Source organism: Cololabis saira, chromosome 4, assembly GCF_033807715.1.
Source record: "Cololabis saira isolate AMF1-May2022 chromosome 4, fColSai1.1, whole genome shotgun sequence".
In the NCBI taxonomy this organism is placed as follows: Eukaryota; Metazoa; Chordata; class Actinopteri; order Beloniformes; family Belonidae; genus Cololabis; species Cololabis saira.
In genome coordinates this window covers 20,556,373-20,582,300 of record NC_084590.1, presented here as the reverse complement: position 1 = coordinate 20,582,300, position 25,928 = coordinate 20,556,373, and the positions used below count along the sequence as shown (strand labels likewise).

Below are 25,928 nucleotides of genomic sequence, written 5' to 3'. Positions count from 1 at the left end.
AGCAGAACCGAGGAACATACACACTAACAGACACCAACAGAGCTTTTGCACATTCACCATGGTGGCAACAAACCTGTTCCAGTGCCTGGTGCTTTATCTTCCTCTACTCCTGCGCACACATAAAGAGGGATGGCAACAGCAACCACTGGCACAGTCCCTTTTACGTTCCCTTACAAACATAATTTATCACCTGCAGGAGTCTCCACTGTGTGGGTGCGTGTTCGTCTGTGTGTGTGCAGTTTGACCTGATCCAGTGCCACCATAAACTTATTAAGAAACAAAGTAGTGACAGCAGGGAAACATGTTCTTCCTAATCCCTGAAGGTACAACAGGCACCACAGTCACCTGTCCCTCAGTGTCTGCCTTTTAACTCGTGTCTTAAACAATACACGCACATATGCATACTCCGAGATTCACGCACGGTGAGAATAAAGGCAAAATCTTAATTTTTCTTCCCGTTACCTCCCCTCCCGTCGTCATCCTTTGGTTGTCAAACTGTTTTATGTCTTCAGTTAATCCATCCACAGGCATGCACGCTTCCATGTGACTCACAAATATTACACACAAGAGACAAAAGAGACATAACGACAGACAAATCATGATTCAAGGAACATTTAGTATTTTTTTTCAAAATATTTTTATACCCATATTTTGTTCTGCTTTGAAGCAAGACAGTTTTATTGCATAAAAGGCATTTGTTCAACACCACATAAACACAATTTATACCCTATGTGACTTTGCTTGTTTTTGTTTCGTGCACAAGACTCGTTTTTGTGCAGGGCTCGCAAGACAGTGGGAGGACACAGTAGGTCGGGCTGTGCAGACTCATCTTCCTCTTGTTTGTTCTTTTTTGTCCCTACTCCTGCAAGATCAAATCAGTCCATCAAAGACAGAACTTGTGCACATCTCACGTGCAACGTTCAAACACTAGCTTGTGATTAAAGCAGCCTATCCGATGTCCTCTCATACTTAAATATCAGTTTTAATTTCACTTGAAGGAATAACTGATTTCTTTTAAAGAGTGTCGCCCAGACTGAGCGGTCTCTAAAGTCCCTAATATCATCAAAAACCAGTAGTCGTAACTGTAGACTCCCCCGTCCTGGTTGTCTTTTACATCTGCTGCGTATTGCTTCATGGCACTGTGTCATGTTAAAACTGACAAGGGTGTGTGGTGGACCCAAGTGCAGCACAACGGCACAGAGTGTTCAGTAAAAGTCTTTATTAAACCCAACCTCACAGCAGGCAATAGAGCAGAGTTCACTCCTGAGGATCGTGGTAACGGTCAGAGCGGCACAAAAGCAGATACCAGAAAAAGCTGGTGTGATTGTGAGTAGATCTGGAAGCCGGAACACAGGAACTGAAACGCCGGTCAGTCAGAGGAATCGCCAGGAAGCCCAGGGAGGCAAACAGAAACCAGAGACGCTCAGGCAGAACTCGTGGTCGGGGACAGAAGGCTGAGGTGATTACCAGGACAGAGATAGGCGAACAGGTCGGTGACAGGTAGGGTGGGGAACAGGGGATCAATCCGGGGAAAAATGCTGGAAAGTGATTGGCTGGGAGTGGAGTGCTTAAAGGGGACCTATTATGCCATCTAATATCTATTTTAAGAAGGCCTTGAATGTCTTAAAAACAAGCTTTTGATTGTTTTTGCTAAATAAATTAGAAATTCAGCCTCTGAGCCATGTCTTTATCTTCCCATTCTCTAACCGCATTATCTATGCAGGATTCTGAGTGGGCGGGCGGCTATGATAACGAGGCACTGTGCTGATTGGCTGCCTGACGCGATGACGTGAATGACGCGATACACCTGCCTGAGTAAGCAAAATTCAACTTTATTCTTTTTTTCTTAAGTACTCATGCTGTAAAAATACTGAAATACTGAAAAAATAAATGAAACACCCAGAGGCCATTAAATGTTACTCCTTACGTTCCCTGAATCCCTCCTCTCAAACAATGCTAAACACAATATTAAAAGGGCCTTGAAACATTTGGTGTATGTTGTAGCCTTTTATTTCTCTGATTAATTAGTTTTTTTCTTTACATTGTAAGGTTCTTTGGTAAAGCTGTTTTCTATCACTAAGTAGTGGACTGTAAAGTCTTCTGAATTAAACTGAATTGAATTTTCCTCAAGAACATATGTGACATTTATCTGACGGGCACAAAAGCCGAAAGTTCAATTTGTGCGTCTTTGTAAAAAAAAAATCACAGAGGTGCAGTGTGATAGACTTTTATCATAAATCTGGGTGAACACGCTCAAACAGCGTGATATTTTTCAAATGTTTGTGTGACCTTTTAAAAATGTATAAACTAGTAGAAGCAACCCATAAAATATAGGATTTTAATGATTTGAAAAGCAATAAGAATGTGAAAGGGAACACAAAAGGAATGATGGTGTCAATAAGGAGACACTGACCTCACACACTTACAGAAGACATCTAAATGACAGTTACCTGCTGGCTCTGCTCACTTTTATTATTGAGACACCCAAGAAGAAGGTCTGCATTCAGCTACAAGGACAAATTTACTTGAGAGTTGTAAAGACAGCAGACATATCCATAGCACCCCCATAACCCCCGCCCGCCCCCCCACCCCTTGCTTGTTCTGACATGATAATTAGAAGAAAGGCTGTGTGGGTGCCAGACAGCTGATGTGGTGATCTGCCTTTCATCATCTAAAAGCTTTTGGTTAGAACATTGTTCTACAGTATGTTATCTCAGCATCCACTAACAGTATTTGCCTTTAGATAATTGAAGCAACTCACAAAATCTATTTATAATAGTGTTTTATGTCTGTTAGACAGATATAATTTTAATTTGGGTTCAAATTGAATTTATTCTAAAATCTATTTGTACACGGTGGCTTCAAAACTGCATAAAAAATCTGAATTTTCCAGATATTAAAGTGGAACTGCTCTGCAAGTTCACAGAGTAAATCAGACAGTCAATAAATTGAAGCAACAATGGCACAAAACCATGAAATTGGAAGCAGTTGAATCAGTGCATGCACGCATGATAAACAGTTTTGTGGTCATGGAGTTGGATCAGACCAGGAATACACCTTAGGGATGCACACGTGTACATATCTGAGTACTGGAATATTCACCAACACAAATGCAAGCTATATTTCAATGGTTTAATACAAGATTAAACTGAAAACCCACTCAAATGATTCTGATTAGGGTCACTACTACTACTACTACTACTGTCATTTAGCAGAAGCTTTTATCCAAAGCGATTTACATATGAGAGAACAACACAAGCACAAAATCACATAGGAGGGTACAGCTGGATAAGTGCTGGTCAGACTGCTGAGAGTCCAGTAGGACACAGGTGCTGCCACGCCAGTGCTAGAATATATATGTTTCTTTTTGTTGTTTTTTTTTTTAAATAAGAAAGCTAATTGCATGCATCTTACTAGATGCCGAAGTGCTCCTTAAAGAGCTGAGTCTTTAGCTTGCTCTTAAAAGTAGGTAGAGACCCTGCAGATCAGACAGTTTGGTAGGTCGTTCCACCATCGGGGAACAATGGAGGAGAAGAGTCTGGCTACTGATTTCACATCACGTGGTGGTGGAAGCCCCAGGCGTCTTTCACTGGCTGAGCGGAGCTGTTGAGAGGGAGTGTAGCTCTGATGAAGGAGGGAAGGCATTGAGGAGCGTGAGGAGGAACACACAACTTGGTATAAAGAAAAGTGCCCTTTGAGGATGGCTGAGTAAACCTATATAAAAGGAGCAGTTTCTGAGTTAAATTAGTGAATGATTTTCGAATTCTTTTTTTGATAATTGTCCATTTCCTTTTCGTAATGAGAGTTGTGAGACAATTTTACAGCCACGAGTCAACTATTTGCATGAAAAGTTCCTCTTCTCCCAAAGGCCTTTGATTTTTAATAGGATGTAATTTTTGTAGTAATGACCAAACACTGCATAACAATGGGAAAAGGGACTGTAATCCCAATGCTAAGGGTGGAATCATTAAGACTGTTTATACAAGAGCAAAAGATGATATATATACGCAGCTAAATTAGAGTATAGGGGTTATGTGCATTGGTAAGTTCATAGCGTGTGTATGAATGTTCCAAAAATGTAAGGAGGTGTTTTGGGAGTCCTCTCTGTTGTGTGTGATAATCTGTTTATTACACGTCTAAATGTGATATTCACAGAGCCCTTCTCAGCACAGGGCCTCTGGCACAGATTAAATACATGCACACGCACAAAGAATCAACAATGCACAAGCACACACCCACACACCCAGTTTCTGATATACAAGAAAATGACATTGACACACTTCTCTTTTCTCATACATATACACATTAAACAGCACATTAAGGCCCAGTACCCGAAAAGCTGTCAAAGCTACAGCCGTTGTACTGGCAAACGATTCATTACACAGTTCATATATCCCATGGAGAGAGGGTTGAAAGAGCACAAAAAAGAGGGATTACCCCCCATTGTGACCAGTGTAATGGTAGAGGAGTGTGGGGAAGTGTTTGGGGCGAGAAAGCAAGGGATTACATGCTGATCATGGTATAAAGACAGAAAATATGAAAACAGGAAGTTCCAAAGCTTCACACTCAGATTCTCCCAGGGGAGAAAGACAAAATAAGTCTTTGAGGATATTAAATTGGAACATAAATTACCAGGAGCTCAGCTTTTTAAAGGACACGCAGTGTCTTAAAAACGCAGATTTTTAAGATGCTGCTACGTACATGTTAATTAACTACAATACAGCGTTCACACTTCAGGATGAGAAACCGTCTGGAAACTGTTGTACTCCTGTGACCCAGCGGCAGGGGAGAAAGGGCCATATCTCGGGTTCCAGGCGTTGCCAGAAGACATCTAGATAATATAAAATTAATATCAGAAATAAGACAACTGGTTTCTTGTGCTGCTTATTTGAATGCAAAATAAACGGACAAAAACCAAATCATTATCAGATGACTATGATTTTGGATTTCAGTGAAGTTCTTTTTTTTAGATCAAACTGAAGACTAAACAGGCATGACTCGACAATACTACTCCTCTACAAAAGTAACTCTGGTACTACTTTGGTCAAATAAAGTCTTCCTTTCTTACGCATTCTGCATATTTACCCACAGATCTATATCTCCAGGGAATGAGGATGCAGTGATGTATAGTATACACTGGTGCTCTAGGAATGTATTTGTCTTGTGAGTGGACATTACCTATCACATGAACAAAGGCCTTTCATGCTGCTTTTGAGTTTCGCCGTCTCCCATATCCAGTACCTGACCCCCTGTTTAGGTCGACATTAAAAGAGATTAAAGCTTAGACTTTGATATGACACCACTGTGACTTTTACTATACTATAAAACGTGAATCACATATCTACATATGAACTGTGCAACAGTGGTAATACCCTTTGTTATGACTCTGCGTTCCTTTTCCAGGCTGTCCAGTATGTGTGCGGTTGTGTCTGTATCCACATCAGGCTCCTCACAACCTGTCTGGTTTTCATTACAGATATCCATGATTTTCTGTGTAGCTTGAGAAAATAGGAGACAGTGGCACAGAGAGGGGTCATGTCTTTGGTGAACTGGAAAAAATTGGTATGGACCTGTCACAATGCACAGGCGCTGACATTGACAAAAAAAAAACCTCAACAACAAACAAACATTAAACACATGAGGGTAGAAACTTCACAAACTGTAACTATGCATTCCTGCTTTCCAAAAAGAAATGGAGAATGTGTAAATTTAGAGTAATAAAAGAATGAAATTATGTGTACATTATTTTATATAACTAATGAGTTATAATTAGTTAAAAGGTGGTCAAATAATACAAAAATATATATTGACGGTGTCAATGAAATACACAAACCAATACAGAGGTTGCAGTACTCCACGCGCTTTATTGTAGATTCTGTAGTGGTCTGTAGCAGTGAAGAGAGAGGTGAGCAAAGAGGTGACGCTCTCTTTATATCGGCCAATCTATGTCTCAACTATGGTTTGGAAATGAGACGACCCCTGTTGAGCTAGTTCAAGCAGACATGTCGAGCAGTCTTTTGTGCTCGCTTCATCCCTCTGCATGGTTTATTTCAGTTACTTCATCGTCTTCATAAGTCTCTTTAAGAAGCAAGCAGTATTCATCTCTCACATGCTCTCTGATGTGTCTCACCTCCCAAGCTTGTTGCTGCTCTTAAGATCCTATCTCCAGCCCAGCTTCTACCTGTAGGTTCCAATACTATAGAAGGGAATTAAGTTATGTTCATCACCCCCCAGTATCACCACTAATGCCTAAAAATGAAGACTGATTATACTGGAGCTCAGAGGGCAAAGCCAAGTGTTTTATCATGAAGAATTTGAAGTGTTCTTTGCTAGAATTGGCTGATTAAACTGTGAATAGTGACTGAAAGAATGAGACTGGGGAGACAAGCTGCTGAAATGAGTTTCCTCTGCAGGGTGGCTGGACTTTCGTTTAGGGACAGCCTGAGAAGTTCCATTATCAGGGACTTGGAGTAAAATTACTCTTCATCCACATTGAGAGGGGGCAGTTGAAGTGGTTCCAGGATCTGCCTCTAGGACGCCTCCCTGAGGAGGTATTTCGGTATTGTGTCAAACAAGAAGGAGGCCCCAGGGCAGACTCAGGACATGCTGGAGAGATTATGTCTCTCGGATGTCCTGGGAATGCCTCGGGAATCCCAATGAAGAGTTGAAAAAGGTGGCCAGGAATGAGGAGGTCTGGGCCTCTCTGCCCACATGACCTGAATCTGGATAAGCGAACAATAATAGACATTTCAGATTTTGTGAATTTTATTTCAGAAAAAAATTGAAACTGAATAAAATGAATAGCAATCATTTTTTTAATTATTATTCATATTTTACATAAGAAAGTAAAGTACGAATAAAATGAAAAATAGCATGGACAAGAATGTTGCTAAGAAGGATATTTTGTTGCACCCCTTTATGCTGCAATCCCTGCCAGTAAGTGATCTCTGAAGCTCATTGGGATTTCTTTATCTGCATTCTCTAACTCTCTAAAGACTCTCTAAAGGAAACTCACCAATACTTTGTGATGTATACTTGCATTAGATAGATAGATAGATAGATAGATAGATAGATAGATAGATAGATAGATAGATAGATAGATAGATAGATAGATAGATAGATAGATAGATAGATAGATAGATAGATAGATAGATAGATAGATAGATAGATAGATAGATAGATAGATAGATAGATAGATAGATAGATAGATAGATAGAAAATGGTAAGAATATTGCAAAATATCACATAAAATGGCCATTGTTGGAGGAAATCCCCTTGTTGATAACAGATTTTCAGATTGGTTCAAGATGGTAGAAAGAGAAGAGACAGTCAAGTAATTACTTGCTAGAACAACAGTAAGCATAAGAGCATCTCTGAAGCATTGCAACACATGGAACCGTGAAGTAGACAGGCTACAGCAGCAGAAGGAGGCCGCAATAGAGGCAACTACAGTCACCAAAGAACAGGAAGCTACAGTTCACAAAGTCAATAGAAAATTGCTCTGATGACTCTTGATTACTACTGAAACATTTGCACGGAAGTCATAGTCTGTACAAGCAACTTAAGAGCATGTTGTAGACTGATGCGAGCAACTATAAACACAAGGCCACATAGCAGAGTATATTTTACTAAACCATGTAGAGGGTGTGAGTTCAAGATATAAAACGGGATGTAGAGAATGACAAAAAGAAATGAAAGAGGGAATAATGCTATGGATTTAAAGAACAAGGGTGTGATATCAAAATGGTCACAACAGTCAGTGGAATGAGTGGTGTCTCATCCTACTCCAGAGTGACCCACATTAAATTGAATCAGATTGAACATCCATCCCCATGTGCCCACTGTAAATTACATCAAGCCCCCCACTGAGAAGCTTGGATGGCGTAGGTGAGGATGTGTGTGTCTACACCACACTGAGTCCCCATGCTGCTTACTGTCTATCCAGTTTCAGCTCCAGTGTTAAACCTTTCAGTCTTTCAATCTTCTATTGTCTCATCACACCTCCCTCTCTCCTCCCTTTCTATGCCTGGCTCTGTCTATAAGCTGCCACAGAACCTCCACTTAGTCCTTCACAAACACCTGCAACATCAAACTCAGCAGCAAAGTAGGAATAATGCATTGGAGTGCAGCGATTCCAGCACATGTGGACATGTACGTATATCTTAATTCAATAAACCTAAATTTGGAACATATATCTAGATTTCTGTTACTGGTCAAAACAAGTGTCAGTTTAAGAATGTATTAAATGGAAAACAAAGTGTGGATCCAGTGTATTATTAATGCAGCAAATGACACGTTCATCTACAAAAAGTGTCACTGGAAAAAGGGAGGATGGCGAAAAATACAAACCAAGTCTGAATATTTTTAACGGTTCTTATTTCCAACATAGACTCGGGGCAAAAAGGTGTTTCATGATATTCATATATGACATATGGGAATCTAAGTAGACGCACATTGGAGCACCACACTGACAAGACACCACAAAGAGACACAATAAAACACAGAGGCAACTTGCTCAAACATCTGTGCAGCACTTCACTGGTGCAAATAAAAATACGACGTTTTGAGTACTCATGTCAATTTAATGAGTTAACATACTGTAAAAGTATTCAGTCCCATAAACTGTCTGCCTTGGAGCTGAACATCTGAATTAAATGACATTGGAGGGAAGTGAAACATCACATACGAAAATACAATAAAAGAGTACATGTTTCAGAGTGAGGCAATAAAAAACACGGTTTATGAGTGAGGTTTGTAGTGAGGCTGAAAAAGTTGATTGAAATTTGCCAGTGTGGAAAGAAGAAAAGAAGAGCGTGGAGGGAGGACATGGTCATATTTAAATCCAGTTATGTCCAGTCAATCTGTGTGGAGGGGAAAATCCATAGAACTGATAGGCACTGGGGGGGTATTGCATATATCACAGTGTAAAAAAGATTATTGTCCTGCCTCTCTAGTGTCTGTTTTGTGTGCTTGTGAGCGAGAGGGATTGCATGCATCAGCATAAACAGATTACTGCAGTGTTTCTAGGATCTGGGCGAGCAAAGTGATGAGAAGACATATTCCTGGACTAATTCCTCCACCTGCATTTGTTTGTGCATAGTATGTGCATTCACAAGACGCGTGTGCCAGTTTGTGTCTGAGAGTGATAGTGTATAATCTCTTTAAGAAACCTGCAGTGCCAAAACTGTGGCTGTAACAGAAATCTGGTGCATTAATTGTGTACAAAATTGAGTTCTGTTTATAGGAAGGTAAGAGGCAGAGCTAAATGCGCCTGGAAGTGTTCACGAGGACGAATGGACACAATGCACAATGAGAGCGCACATGGACATGTGGACGGGATGTTTTGGTTCCTTTGGTGGTATATTTCCTTTCTTGGAATGAATGTACATTCCCAGTGGCTGTGGCTCCCTGTATGTGTGTCTGTCTATTCCAACTTAAAACACAACTCTCTAATAATTTTATAATTTAACAGTGCACACAACACAGATTAAAATAGAAAAAAAAGAAAAAAAGACATGCAATGAATCAGAAATAAAATCAGGAATCAGCAGTAGCCTAGAGGGGGAGAAATTAAGGTGGGTTTTTAGATGGGATTTGAAGATTGATAGTGGGTTAATGTTCCTGATGCCGGGGGGGGGGGGAGTTCCAGAGGTCGGGGGCAGAGCAGCTGAAGGCTCTGAACCCCACAGTGGACAGACGGGCAACGGGCACAGTAAGGCTGATGGAGGAGGCTGACCTGAGAGTCCAGGAGGGAGAAGAGAGAGAAGTATGGGGGGGCGAGGTTGTGGATGGCCTTGAAAGTGTGGAGCAGGGTTTTGAAGTCAATACAAAATTTGACAGGAAGCCAATGGAGTTGTTGGAGAACAGGAGTGATATGTTTCATATATGGAGTTCTGGTGACAATACGGGCGGCTGAGTTCTGGACCAGTTGGAGCTTCTGGATGGACTTGTGGGGGAGACCGAAGAGGAGGGAGTTGCAGTAGTCCAGGCGGGATGTGACAAGAGTGTGGACCAGGATGGCAGTTTGCTGTTTTATGTTGCATTGTTCAGTGTTATTAGGGCCCGAGCGCTTACAGTGCGAAGGCCCTATTGTATCTGTAGGATTTTTTTTTTTTCCTCCTTTCCTTCTTCCGACGAAAGGAGGGCCTTTTTGCCACCCTAAACGTGCCCCAAAAGTCACCAAATCTTGCACGTAAGCCAGGCCTGGCGAAAAATTTGATATTTAATGGTTTGCATTAATGGGCGTGGCAAAATGGCTCAACAGCGCCCCCTAGAAAACTTTGTGCCTCAAGCCCCACAATACGGATTGACGTACATGAACGAAAATCGGTACACACCTGTGTCATGTTGCAACTTAAAGAAAAGTCTCTTGGCGCCATGGCCGAAACCAAACAGGAAGTCAGCCATTTTGAAATAATCGTGTAATTTTGGCGCAATTTATGCCATTTCTTCGGCCGCTTCTTCGCCCGAACCGTAACGTGCACCCAGGTGTGTTATACATCAAAATGTGCGTCTCGATCCTGCGACGATGTGCATTACTTTTCTCAGTCAAAAGCGTTACCGTGGGGACGATAGATACCAAAAAGTGCGCCCCCGCCTTCATCTGATTGGTTCATATTTGATAGTTCCTACTTTCTGCTATTACTTTTGAATGGTTTGACATAGAGAGTCATTGGTGGTGTCATCTGACTCGGTTTTGAGTACTTGACCTTCATTGGCATGAATTAGCCCCGCCCCTTCTTCTGATTGGTCAATATTTGATAGGTCCTATTTTCTGCCATAACTTGAATGGTATGACATACAGAGTCGTGGGTGGTGTCTTCGGACTCGGTTTTGACTCCTTCACCTTAATTGGTGCAAATTAGCCCCGGCCCTTCTTCTGATTGGTCGATATGTGATAGTTCCTATTTTCTGTCATAATTTTTGAATGGTTTGATATAGAGAGTCGTGGGTGGTGTCATCCGCTAAATGTCCAGGCCTGAAGAATCTACATGCAAGTCATACAAGCGCTTCCACTGCAGCACGCCTGAACGTGCACAAGGGTGTGAGGGCCCGTTCATCGCTGCTTGTAGCTTTAATTATTACTATTATCACTAGCCTGTTTTTTTCATGTTCTGTAAAAGTTAATATTTTCCTTTCGTGCCAAGGACTGAGAAATGTTTTTTTTTTTTTCTTGGAGTCAATCTAGGCTGACTTTATGCAATGTCCTTCGTACTGTCTGAGCTGTCACGGAAACTCAGATTTACACAGATAACCCCTGTGCCAAGTTGGAAGCAATCATCTCCCTGTATTCAAGAGTTGGATTGCTCAAATAGTGCAATGTCCTTTTAGACAGAAGAGAAATTGTCTTCTTGTAAAGAGAAGACAATGCAATTATTGTAAGGTGACAGCTTGATTTTGAAGTTTCTATTGAAGGCCAAGAAATCCCTCTCCTTTACTATATCGTTTCTTCTTGTGGATCTGTTTGGAAAGTGTCTTACTCCTCTATCTGCTATTATCATTATCCAATATTATTGTATTATTTTATTATTATTATTATCAAACATTATTCTATCACTCTGTATAAGGATTGAACATGAGTTGAACTGTCAGCATACTGGATAAACAGAATTCAAAAATAAAATAATACAACAACAAACAAAATCGTGCTACTGCTGGTCTGATGTATAACCAGTAATTTGAAGAAGAAATGCATTAGTTTTGCTATCAAGCTCCAACAGTTTGTGTCTTTTGTATTCGCTCCAACACAATAGATAAGTTTTTGGCATTGACTGCAAATGGAAGCTACAAAGAATATGAAGCTGTAGGATGAAACACTGAGCAGTGTTATTGCCTTTCAAAGTCCCGAAATAGCAATGATAGTCTCTTTTGCCTGGCAGTAATGCTGATTTTGATTATTGTAAATTGTAAGGTTTTAATATTCAATCATTATGGTAATTGGAGCAAATAACTAGAGTTCACAACACATATATGAAGCAATTCTTTAGATTAAAACTTGAAGTCCACAAGGACAAGTGGAGATTCCCAATAGATTCTAGCAATTATCAATGCTGACAGTGCATTAGCAAATTACTCATGAGTACTACTAGGAGTAACAAAGGTCAGAGTCTATCCATCCAACATCCATCCATCCATCCATCCATCCATCCATCCATCCATCCATCCATCCATAATAACTCCATCAACCTGTTCAGGGTCGCAGGATATAGAAAGGTCCCAGAACTATCCATCTGTCATCAGGCAAGAGACACAAAAAAAAAACACCATCTGGGTCACATTCCGGCACAAATCAATTTAACATGCATGTCCATGCATGTGTTGGGGGAGCCTGCATATTCAGAGAAAACCCATGAAGACACTTCTGCATATAACGGCCCCTGCTGGGATTTGTACTGGCGAGGTGACAGTCCCTACCACCACTCCACCATGCCCTCCCCTTTTCCCCAGTCAGCAGGAGTATAGGCAGTGTCGCTAAACAAGCCTGTTCAGCCAATCCTGACAGCTGCAAGGCAATTACTGTTGTTTTCCTCTTTATCCCCAGTGTCAGCCAATTAATTAATGCTATTGAATGGATGGAGACAATTCTAACTGTTCTAAATCAGTCGAAAAGAGAAAAAGAAAAAGACAGGGCAGTCAACTAGATTCCAAAAACAAAGAAATGTTGTATTTGGAAACTCTGTTGCCTACAATGTTTAGGTTTTCCCAAAGTCAATTTCCTGCCTATAAATCTGTCTTATTTAATTTTTGTCGGACTCAAGGCACATCTGGCAATTTTAGTATTAAGAGCCTTATTTCCCGATCCATAATGAGGCCACAAGTAAAACGATAAAAACAAGGCTGAAAAGGTAGTGTCAGTAGAAGAGACAATGAAATTTCAGCCTTGGTTTGAAAAATGGAGAAAAACAGAAAGGAAAGCTGGAGTAGGAAGAGTTGTCAAGGTAACATTCTTCATCTATAACCTTTCCCTCTCATTATCTTTGGAAGTTTAACAGCGGTGGCAGACACTGTATGAATGTGACCAGTGGCTTGCTGGATGCGTCGAGGGTCATGGTGCCCTTGGGGAAACCGCTTATTGTAATTGTCACACATTTAACTTTAAACATTGACATGGAAACAACTGCAAAAGAAAGTTTCAACACGTGATGAGGCTAAATGGCACTGGTTCAGATATGTACAGTGATCACTGTTTGAAATGGATGTAATTTGGTGGTCTCAAAATGTGATAATCAACATGTTTAATACATTAAGATATCAGATTTAAACCCAACTGAATTATTTAAAGGCAGGGTCATTGATGTTTGAGAGCTAGCAAGATTTGAAAGCGGCACCTCCTCTAAGCCCTCCTCCCCCTCCCAGCTTAAATCATGTAAAAACTCTAACCAATCCGTTTCATTCGGTCCGAAACGGATTGGTCCAGGACCAGAGGCTTGGCAGGCGGGGAAAGAACCAATCAGATGCCTTCATGCCGCCCACGACCCCCCCGCCCCTATCCCATGCGCGCACTTGCTTCCAGCCCGACGTTTCCACTTCCCACGGGTCCTCCATGGCTCACAGTGTCCCAGTGTAACCCCCTCCCTCCCTTCTGCCACGGACCCAGTATGTAGTAATTATGTAGTTATTTCCAGAGCGGCTCGGTCCTGCTGTGTGTGAGAGCGGGGAGCAGAGCCGTCGGTCCGGGCTGCTGCTGTCCGTGGGGATGGAGGCGTCTCCATTCCGTCGAGAGCGGAGAGCGCCGGTGCGGCTGGCGGACCGCTGCGGTGCCGTGCAGGCTCTGTTGCCACAGCTACGCTGTAGGGCTACGCCATAGGGCTACGCCGTAGGGCTACGCCGTAGCCTACGCTGTAGCCTACGCCGTAGCCGTGGCTCTAGAGCCTGCAGCGCACCGCCAGCCGCTCTCCGCTCTCTGCTCTCTGCTCTCCACTCTCGCCGGGATGGACACGCCGGTGGGCAGGATGCACGTTTGGGTGGGCACAGCCCCCCCCTGACCCCCTTAAAACCGGCCTCGCTTACAGGTGAATGAGACATGGGGTAGTTTTGTTGAAAATGAGCTGTCCAAAATGTCCTGGAAAACTCGATTCCTGCAAATGCGCGTTCCCCAAAGTTTGTGGGGGCGTGGCTTAGGACGGAGCGCTGACGGGAGGGGGGGGGGGGCTTAGCGCCACTTTCAAATCTTGCTAGCTCTCATAATCATGGATAATACCTTTAAAAGGTCATAAAGTTTTGAAGGTGTAGAAAGAGACTTTCACCAGCATTTCTGAATTAGTCTGACCCGTGAATGCATCTGTTCTAAAAATCAGAAGTTTTGAAACTGTGGCCATGATTTTAATAAAAATCTACAACACATTACTGACATAATGGGGGGGGGGGGTACAGTTATTTAATACAGGATTACTAGCTTGGAAGATGAAACAGAAACATGGTTATGGAAAAAAGGAGAGGGAAACAAAGTCAAAAGTATGAAATCAAATGTTTATGCATTCTCATACAGGCAAAGGTTAGTGGCGGATCATAAAATGAGCCATGTCTGAATGTGCATAATGTATAACTATACTATGTAACTGTGTATTACTATGTATTTTCCTTGCATTATATGAGCAGTAAGACATGGTATTGTATCCTGATTTTTTTCTTAAGGTGGAGCAATGCTAACCATCATTATATTAAATTCTTAAAAGGCTACTATACCCAGAGGTGGACAGAGTACTCGACCCCAGTACTTGATTAAGAGTACAAATACTACTGGTCAAAATTTACTCCGTTACAAGTAAAAGTAGCTCAGTCAAAATATTACTCGAGTAAGAGTACAAAAGTACTTGCTTTTAAAGGTACTTAAGTATCCAAAAGTAAATGCTTTTAAATTTACTTTAAGTAAAAGTAAGAGTAAGAGTAAGAGTAAATTTCTTATTTTCCACATCAGTAAATTACTATATTTTTTCTAAATTAATTGTTGCGTCTCTGTCTTGACAAACGCAGGCTACTTTGGCGGTATCGTTTTGAGGAGGCTTGACATATTTCCGCTTTACGTACATCCCAGTGGAGAGCGTGCACTGTGATAGGTCTCCTCCTTTGACAAAAACAGCTTGTGTCCAATAGGATTTTAGGGAAGAAGAAAAAAGAGCAGACCTGAAAGTAACGAGTACTTTTCAGCCTTCCTAGAAATTTACTCGAGTAAAAGTAAAAATATTTGTCTTGGAAATGTATTCAAGTAAGAGTAATAAGTACCAAATAAATCTAATACTCAAGTAAAGTACAAATCCTCTGGATATGTACTTAAGTACAGTACTCAAGTAAATTTACTCCGTTACTGTCCACCACTGACTATACCTACCACAACTACTTGAGGAGATGTTGCTTACCCATTGCATAAAAACAATGTCTGCAGTTCATCAGAACTCCACAGAAAGGCTGTTTTGTTTCTGTTAAAGGTAGAGAAAGCAATTCTATACAATTTCTTACCTAGAATACCCATCTCTTTTTTGTTCACGTTTAGTGACTATCTCTTCATCATCGGAAAGCTAAATTGGAAATGAACAGACTGAGGATACAAACTATAGCAAACATTGCTCCAACCAAAGCATTTTTAGATTAGATCCCATTATTTTCCCTGGATGATGAACTTGAGTTAAACGCGCCCTCAGCAGTGTAAATGTAGGGTGTGTTATTGCCTCCTTGGTGCCTGTAGCTGAGTTGCAGTGAGAGAATAGGAGTCCGGAGGCATTATCAAGTGGCAATGCGAAACATGAGAGTGCTGCTGTCTGTTTTAGTTGGCCTCGCTGGGCTCACCAACATTGAAAGAACTGGCTGATGCAGCGCGAGTGCAGGAGATAAAGCGCTGCCAGATCCATGCTAAATAAAAACACTGTCATGCAGACATGAGTGGCGATTAAGTGTACCCTTGGAGGCGAGTTATTGGCAGAGCCAGCTCGACACCCGACCCAGTGTCAGTTAATGTTAAAAAGAACAGGCGACAATTAAACTGTATGTTGCTTCCTTCATTCTCTTGTTTTTAACTTTCCAGTTTTTCTGTCCGTATGTCTGTTTTTCTGTTTGTTTGTCTGTCTGTCTGTCTGTTTGTTCCAGTTTCATTAACACTCTCAATTCCCCAGGAATAACTGGAGGGAGTTTCTTCAAGTTTGGCAGAAATGCCCAGCCGAATGAACTGATTAGGATTTGGTGGTCAAAGGTCAAATTGAGTTAACAAAACATTTTTTTCTGTCTAGAGCTCAAGAAACCATAGCTACTCCTAAACCCAATCCTACATCCAAAAGGTCAGCTTCACTGTGACATCATACTGTTCTGAGACAACATTTGTTCAAGCCACTATTCAAGACAAGTTACCAGGAGATGAAGTAGAGATAAATATAAACTGCAAATGTACTTGGTGGAGGCAAACAAAGGCAAGGTTTTGTGACATAATATTTGTTCTAATGACTATTCAACAGTTAAAATTAACTCTAGCTTACAGTACTTTAGAATGACTAACTGTGAAATTTACAGTTAAAAATTTGCCATTAGGCTGTCATGGGCTTTTTTTGCAGTTTTCTTATGGAAAAGAGAAAAAAAACATTTTCAGTGTTACTTTTTTTTTTTTACAAAATTATTTTCAGAACTTCAAGTGAACTACACTTTGTGGTTCATTTGAAGGTCTTAGACATTGTTATGTGAAATGTTCAATTCAGAATGTAACAAGAAAGAAATGCTTTGTTGTCTGTGACTCCTTTTGATGGAATATGGCTATTCACACTAATAGTGGGGGTCGGGTGTGTGTGTGTGTGTGCGGGAGGGGGGGGGGGGGGGGGGGGGGTACAGGTTGTGCGTAGGTCTATGTTTCTAAGTACAGGTATAAAGAAGCACACAGAAACATGTCCAATAAAAACTGCATCAGAGGAAAACTCCCCTTGGACCCTTGAGAAGCAAATTGTCACTCATCTCTCATTTTTCACAAAGCAGCCAGCACTCCTTTGGGCTTAAAACTCATTTCCATGTCTCTTGTAAACTCTACATTTTTACATATTTGTTCAAAATCCTATTATGAGGCTTTTGTGAAACAAATAATGCTTGTAAATTGGAAAGTACCATCAAGCAAACATTGGACACAGAGGTAATTTTCAAATTCTAATCTCCTAAAACACAAAATCAATTGTGACAATTTCTGATATAGCTTATAGGAAACATGATCCAAACGGATGAGAGTCAATGAAGCTGAAGCATAAATATTCAAGCACACATCCAAATGTATCAAAAGACTTGCCCTTGTTCACCAACCTGTTGGATCCAAGGCATGCACCGATGACTGGCATGTGTTAAGTCGGTCGCAGTAGACATGTTCTGGTGATTCAGGATGACCAGTCTCCATGTCCAAACCCAGAGGCGAAAACCCATCCAGATCACAGAACAGCTTTGATCCAGTCCCAACACTCTGGTTTTGCGTCACCTAGGGGAATGTGGAAACAGATGGAGGGAGAGAGGAGAAGGAAGGGATTGTAGGAAGATGGTGGAATGGAAAAGGAAGACAGTGAGTAAAACAGGTCATGTTGGATGACATAGATATAATACACAAAGGAAATACCAAGGAAGGAAAATGGAAAACAAATACATGATAGAGTGAGTTGAAAAGGATATGTTGAGGAGGGAAGTTGCACAAGGTAGAAGACAGAACATGGATATACAATGAATAAAAACCCTGGAATAGACAACAATGGCTTTGTTCTAAAACATTGTTTCTTTCACTCCAGCAAAATCAGTTAATAGGAAAAAATGAAATGTAATATAAATTTAACTTTTAAGAACGTTGAGTTGGTATTTTTCAATGTCAAGTATGCAAATGCGTATTAAAAAGACAATGTCTATTACTGAAGATTATTCCCCTCTCTTCCTGTTTTCTCTGTTTCCACTTGATGAATTGATTTTTAATTAACCCCTGGAGCAGGTAAGAGCATCACACAATGGTGTGGCGTGTTAGTTGTTACTCCCTGGCATGTGTTCTCCCGGGAGACATGGGTAGAGTAAGGAAGCTCTGTTCAGTCAAGATTGCATCTAATGTATTAGCATGCTAGCCATGCAAGACACTGCAGATGGGTTGGGAGACTATAGGGCAGAAGCATGTGGGAATAGGGCTTCTCAGAAGGAGGAAGGGAAAAGGATGGGAAAAGACAAGAAAATGGAGTAAAAGATAAAGAGCAGCAATATACCAAACACAGAGACGATTAGCAAGAAGGAAAAAAAAATATTTTTTTTTTTAGCAAGTCCTCTCATAATGAGAAGGGTGCAGTTCACCAGCTGCATTTCTGATAATGTAAGGGTAAAACAGAAAAAGGAGGAAGGGGAGAGCAAAACAGGGGAAGTAAGAAAGACAAAAAAGATAGATTAAAAATAAAATTATCTGGAACAAGATAATAAAGATCCAAAGAGAGAGAAAGTTCACCCCCCCAAAAAAAACAACTCCCACAAAAAACAACTATGCAGTTTCATTCAGGTCCAGGGGGCCCAGATAGTCACTATCGTTACAATCATGAACACAGTTTTGGTCCAGCTTTTTAATAAAGCATTAACCCCCTTTTTTCTATAATTCCTCTGTCACGCAATAAAGGATTCATGCCATTAAATGGCTAATAAGCTATTTGGCACCATTTATAGTGTCTTTTTAATCTAATCTATTTCTCTTTTTCTTTCAGTGGTTTTTATCTTCATCATCTATGTATATCTCTGAACTATAGATGAACAATGTGAAGAAATTACTGTGATACAAATGTTATCTTAGAACACTAACAATAAAAACCCTAACTAACTGTGTCGCTTAAATTCTCATTCTATGTAGCAATTACATTCAGGGTAATGAACTTCTAAAATCTGATGATGCCTTTTCTTTTTTTTTTAACCCAGTTACATAATTCTATGAGAAACAGTCATATGAATTTTCTTAAATTCTGTCTGTTTGAGATTTTTCTTCCATCACAGTGAAATATATCTATTACAACACCCTTTTTTATTGATTGGATGTACAAATCATTGTATTTTCAAGGAATCAAATGGTGTACATGTACTTATTTAGTGGTGTCTCAACATTAAAAACAAGGGTAAGGTAAAAAAAACTTGGATATTAACATTAAAACTGAAGGAGATACCAAGAAAGAATGATTGCACATACCGTAGAATTTAATTTGGATTAAATTTAGTATACCCATTTTACTCTAGTGTAACTTCACATTTAGGAGAATGTCTTTTGTACTGACAAAGCCCTGTGAATGTATCTTATTACTTAAGTGGGAGAAGCCGATTACAGGTTTGTAGGCCAAAGTTAACTCTTTCGAGAACCGAGAGCACATGGGAAAGTGGAAACACGTTACCATGAAAGGCTTTGACTTCTGTTCTGCTTACTGATCTGCTTTTCCTTTAAGGCTGTATAGGAGAAAGCAAGTTTTCTAGAATAGAAACTGCAGGATTTACCTCTTTTTCTATGAAATTCTCTCTCATCAAAAGCCCTTCCATCTGCGCTTCCTCGTCTGAAGTGTCTTCTTCATGTAGAACCAGACCCAGGCTATCACTGGATATTTCATCTTCACTGTCTTTGAGAAACACACACAAACACGCACGCACACACACACACACACACACACACACATGTTAAGAGGATAAAAGGTTCACTTTAAGGTTAGATTCCACAAAAAAGTGACCCAACAAAGTACATGTGTTTTTGTGGGGTTCAAACAATGTAAACTTTCAAGGTGACAAGTAAAAACACGTTTACTGTTCTTGTTTATCACTGTTTGAACCAGTGAAGCAACATTTTAATCTCCAATATCCAAGGAAAACCATAACGTTTGATGCGAGTGTCCTTCACACCGTAAAGCTCTATTTAACTGATAAAGTCAGCATTCAGTGTCTCAGTGGTCAAAGAGCTGAAGGGAGCAGTGCAAATGGAGGATAGAAAGGATGAACGATGATGGATGTACAGAGCAGGACAGATACGTGTTTGAAGTAAGTGGAACTGAGATAAGGTAAAAGCAAGATTAAGGGATGTTGTGAAGAAACAAACCTTTTGTTCCTAACTGTAAACACAATTTACAACAAGCTATGCTCTTGATTCAAGGTTTAAATATTAATTTTACAAAGATAACCTGTTGATTACCAGCACCTCCCTGTACAGGGGTGGCCCTGTATCTCAGATCACATGTGCCATGTGATCTGAGAGCAGAAGCTTGAAAACAGGCTGGTGTTAATATGTCTTTCTGGTGTTTCTGTGCAACCACAACTTAGACACACAGATCTATAAAACAGGAGTATGATCACACAAAACGTCACTACAGGAAGTGAGCAACATGAGTTTATAGCTGGCTAGATATGCAACTGATAGGATGGTGTGCCATTGTTCCAGTATCCAAACTTTATGATCCTAAACAGATGCCATTTGTTCAATTAGCCTCACCCAGAAATCAAGTTGTTTGTTATACTTACTGAACATTGAATTATGTTGTGGATTTTACCAAACATTTATAATATCTCTGAACATAATTATTCAAAATGTACCCACATTTCCTCATCAAAGATGATAGCTCACCACTTTTTTTTTTTTTAAACCATGTTTTAAGAGCTAAATTAAAAAGGTGAGTCTTGAGCGGGCCTTTAAGAGCATCGACAGACTCTGCGGCCCTGAGGCCCTCCGGCAGGCTGTTAAAAAAAAAGTGGAATGAGGCTTCGCCAAAGGTTTTGGTTCTAACGTTGGGAACAGATAAAAGACCAGTACCGGAGGATCTCAGGGTCCGCAAGGGCAGATATGGTAAAAGCAGGTCTGAGAGATAAGAAGGGCCAAGGCCGTTAAGACACTTAAAAACAAGTAAAACAACCTTAAAATTGATCCTGAAGCGTACAGGGAGCCAATGCAGCGATAAGATAAGGTGACTCTTTTGAAACAAACTGTTCAGTTGGTGGAAAACAATACTTTAGACCTTGAAATTAATATTTCATATGAAGTACGTGGAGCGGGGTGGGGGGGTGGTAGTGTAGCGGCTACAGAGGAGGGCTTGGGTCTGGACCCAGGTTCAAGCCCCAGAATGGCAACCAAGATGAACCACCTTGGGCCCCTGAGCAAGGTCCTATCCCTAATTTATCCATGGCATGTGTGTCTCAGATGTATAGTAAGTTGCTTTGGATAAAAGCGTCTGCTACATTATAGTAGTAGCTTCGTTCGGTTTTCTGGCTATGGTACCTAAGTGCTGACAGGGTGAGGAAACAGTCTTATTCTTTGGAGATGGTACTGGGACTCACTTCAAACAATGCAGCAAGTGGGTTTTGCGGAACACCATCTTGAAGTTGCCCTGTGGCACATCCCCTATCCAGATCAGTTAAGCGTGGGAGCAGACACCTACTGAGCATTATAGCAGGGCTGATGCTCACAGGTAGAGCAAGAACTGGGGGTACCAAAAGCTAAAAACAAGAGCAAAATACCTTGTTTGCCATTGGTAGAGAAGATTTGGCAAATTTGTCTTGGCACAACCCACATACTGACCTCTGCTGCTCATCCTACAAATGAATGTTCCTTACGCGTTATCATTTAAAAGGTAAATACCCAGACTTTACAGCGGTATAAGATTTATTGCCAAGAAGAAGTTATAACAAAGAAATTAAAGCTACAAGCAGCGATGAACGGGCCCTCGCACCCTTGTGCACGTTCAGGCGTGCTGCAGTGGAAGTGCTTGTATGACTTGCATGTAGATTCTTCAGGCCTGGACATTTAGCGGATGACACCAGCCACGACTCTCTATATCAAACCATTCAAAAGTTATGGCAGAAAATAGGGACTATCAAATATCGACCAATCAGAAGAAGGGGCGGGGCTAATTTGCACCAATTTTGTTCAAGGACTCAAAACCCAGTCCGATGACACCAAACACAAGTCTTTATGTCAAACCATTCAAAAATATTCAGTTGAAGGGGGAGCACGCTTTTTGGCGTCTATCGTCGTCACGGTAATGCTTTTGACTGAGAAAAGTAATGAGCATCGTCGCAGGATCGAGACGCACATTTTGATGTATAACACACCTGGGTGCACTTTACGGTTCGGGTGAAGAAACGGCAGAAGAAATGGCATAAATTGCGGCAAAATTATACAAGTAACACAAGTGCTCGGGCCCTAATAATCTACCAAATACAAATTTCCTTACTTTTTGTGCTAATTTTATATATATATATATATATATATATATATATATATATATATATATATATATATATATATATATATATATATATATATATATATATATATATATATACACACATACATACATACATACATACATACATACATACATACATACATACACACATACACACATACATACATATATATAATATTGTACATTTGTTTTTGTACAACATTATATAAATACACACAAACACGTTAGGACCAATACACTTATTTTTCTCAAACCTGCAGGTCTGTTCATTTTGACTAGCAACTCAATCATTGCACTATTTTAGTTAATGCTGAATAAATCAGTCTAACATTTGCAATGCAGGTTTGAAGGGTGAGGCATTAGGACTTACTGATGGAAATAACCTTGGAAATACACATGTTCATACACACACTTGCAAATCTGCAGCTGTGTGTGCTTTAGAGCTGCTCTAACACATTTTTCATTGTTATAAGTTAGATCTGCCAATTTAACTATACTTCACAAAAAAATTATATCAAAGATTAGGAACTGTTGCTTTGCATATAGCGTGTATAATTTAAAAAGTGCACTCAATTTAGATCAAATATCGATCCATATCAAATTAATAAATTATTTGTCAACTTTGATGATGTTGCAGTGTGACTTTTGGAAACCCAGTTGAGATGATTTCAAAAGCAAAACGTGGAATGCTCTATAGCTGCAGCTACAGCATATGATAAGCGTCAACTTGGAAGAAATGTTATATAAAAACAAAAAATCCAATACATGTATTCCATGTGAAAAAAAACCCCAAAACAATGCAGTGTAAAGTTCAGATGTTTAGATAGCCAGACACATACCATTTAATTCAACCATTGTTTTTTGTTGTAAGATAGTTCAGATAGATCACTTACTTTCAAACAGTTTTTTCTACGGTACAGAAACCCTATTGTCATCACTGGCTCCAAATTATTAAGTTAACTCTTATTAACCTGGCTATGTGGAAAGTAATTCTCATGCAAGGCACTTGCACAAGTCCATTTCTACATTGCCAGTGGGTAAAATTATACCACATAGGCTTACTCTGACAGATTTCAAAATCTGTGGCATGGGAGCAGCGGTGACATTTGTTTTCTCCAAATCACATGACTTTAGTCAGAGCTGTTTACTCCATACAGTACAAACAGGTTTTTTTGTATATTGAAGATAAACAACGCTGATAATTAAAAACATGGATCTTATCTGCTTTTGTTTTTACTTATGTAACATGAAGTGCTTTGTTACATATTCTTGGTGACGGTGAATAATTAAGGTTCTAAATTACATAATTTCACCCAAATGAAGCTGAAGCCCAATGCACATCACCATATCTTCACAATTAAGAAGCATGAATGAAGTAGTTTACACTAATGATATCTAATGATATGAAAGAAGAATCATGCTTAGTCATTATATATATATATATATATATATATATATATATATATATATATATATATAAAGAATTTGAATTAAACCACTGTTTTATAAACACTTCTCCTCGTAATAATAAACAAGCATTTCATCATCAACATAGAATTTGTATTCAGATGTAGGCACATTTTGGTATTAGATTAGGTATATCTCATTTACCTGTTGTCAATGTCTCCTCCTCAGCCGTTTTTATAGGATTCTGGGTGGCATTTAAAAGAGTTGATTTGTGGTGAACAGGTTCTGGGGTAGAGGTCACAGATGCAGCATTACTATGTTTTAGATTGGACCCATGGTAGGAATTAGGAGATACTCCACTTGGGACAGGGCTGTTTCGTGATAGAATTGGCTCCAGAGATGGTAGTGATGGATATGATCTGGCAGAAACGGCTGACAAAGAATGTGTGAGCTGATTTTCTAATAGAAGACTCTCTGGGTCACACTTGAAATGGTGAGATTGCTGTGGGGACAACAGATGGCCTCTTGGTGCTTCACAAAGGTTTGAAGACGGGATTGGTTCTGCAAATAACTGAGAGGATTGGGGTTGTACTGACAAGAGAGATGAGTCTGAGTCTGAGCCGTTTGGTAATGGGGTTGAGTGGTAAACCTTGGGCAATAAGGTTGACGGAGAAGAGCTCGATGCTGAGACAGTGAAGGTAGACCTCAGGGAAAAGGATGCCGATGGAGAAGGAGAACGATGCTCTTCTGGGATTGCTGATGCGTTACCTTCCAAAGCTGATACATCAGCTGAAAATAGAAAAGTCAAGTGTGAAGATGTGGGGATCTCGGACTGTGAATGTGGTGATGGGGAGAACAATTGCTGTGGTCCACAGTAAGCTTCGGATTTGGTAATAGTGGGAGAGCTAATGGACCTCGATGGCTTTGAAGTGGGTGCCTTGACTGATCTCTTTGAAGTTCCAGAAGTCGCAGCAGTGGGACAAGCTGATGTCATACTTTTATAGGACAATTCTGTGCAAAAGATACAAATATATACATTATATGAAATGTATTTGTAAGTATACAGAAATAATATCTCTGAGTGTTTGATAAGAGTGACTTCTAAAGAAAAAAATACTAAAACAAATCTATCAATCGCTATAGATTATTCCATGGTACCATTTAACAAGCTAACAACATTTTATTCAGTCATTATTAAAATCCTTCAAGATTATCAAAGTCATTGCATACACACTGCACAAAGCAGTTTTAATATTCATTGGATGAGATTTATTTGGACAGTATAGACACATAACTCTTCCAGTCATCTTTTTTCATCGGCTTTAAATTATGCACCCGTTAAATAATTTAGAGTTTTATAAAATCTGCAATGTGACACCACAGTGTCAGTCCACATAAAAAAACAAATCACTGTCATCCATCTTTCCTCATGATCATCTGCGTCATAACAGATATGCTTACATGGCACAAAAGTCACAGATCAATATTTCAAGGGCACAGTGGCATATATAGACTGGTTAATGTTTGCATGTAGCCATGAGCACTCCGAATTACTTCAAAAGTGAGCAGAAGAGTGCCAGGAAGTGTCCCCCTTTCACCTATTACTGTACCGTATTATTCACAGCTTACCATTCACTGAGTATTCTTGTTTTGATATCTGACAGTTAAATGAACTTGGGTTCCTGGCTGTTTTGGGTTGTACATGTGTGCATGACTGTCTTGGTGGTTGTGTGGTCCTGGTTTGGGATACCAGAGTTCTCTCGTTCCTAGAGATCTGCTGAAAAGTGGGGGGCCTGCGTGAAAAACAGAGCCCTTTATTATTGAGTTTATATCCTATTAATGGGATATTATGGTATTTACAAATAATACAAAAAAACAGTATTACTCCAATTTGGTAAATCCTCAGATTTCTTAATTTTCTGTAGGATCCTTTTATCATTATGACTTTGTCAATAAAATTAAATCCGTTATGAAGCGTGACTGTGGCAGGTATGGGATGTGAGTGAGTCTTACTCTTTGTTGTTATCTGTTTTCTGTTCAGCAGCACAGACTCTCATTATGTCTCTGGATGTCTGTGGAGAACGTAAGAGATCAATGTTGTCTCATTACTAAGGTAGAGTGAGACGGAGATAGAAAGACAGAACATGATCATGTTTTCAAGCCCAGAGTGAAAGTAGAAATTTGTTCATCTTGTACTATTCAAATGGCATCATGTAGAATTAATAATAATTCTTCAAGTATGTAAAATTGTTTTTTTTTTTAAATGCAATGCATCTTTTTTTTGTCCTCACCTCACTCAAGACTTCTATGACAAGGCACGATGCAGGTGTGGTAATCTGCGGCTCA

At 40.0% G+C, this 25,928-nt stretch overlaps 1 protein-coding gene across 1 annotated transcript; it reads right to left on the bottom strand.

Moving 5' to 3' along the window:
* Positions 1 to 4,725: 4,725 nt before the first annotated feature.
* On the bottom strand, positions 4,726 to 25,647 carry zbbx (zinc finger, B-box domain containing). Its single transcript, XM_061720270.1, has 8 exons — positions 25,596 to 25,647; positions 25,212 to 25,375; positions 23,787 to 24,593; positions 19,447 to 19,565; positions 17,266 to 17,434; positions 5,373 to 5,498; positions 5,179 to 5,249; positions 4,726 to 4,831 (listed from the first exon to the last, which is right to left on the bottom strand). Exons 1-7 carry the CDS (start codon positions 25,637 to 25,639, stop codon positions 5,182 to 5,184), a joined length of 1,497 nt encoding a protein of 498 aa, XP_061576254.1. The 5' UTR covers positions 25,640 to 25,647; the 3' UTR covers positions 4,726 to 4,831; positions 5,179 to 5,181.
* Between the last annotated feature and the right edge of the window lie 281 nt (positions 25,648 to 25,928).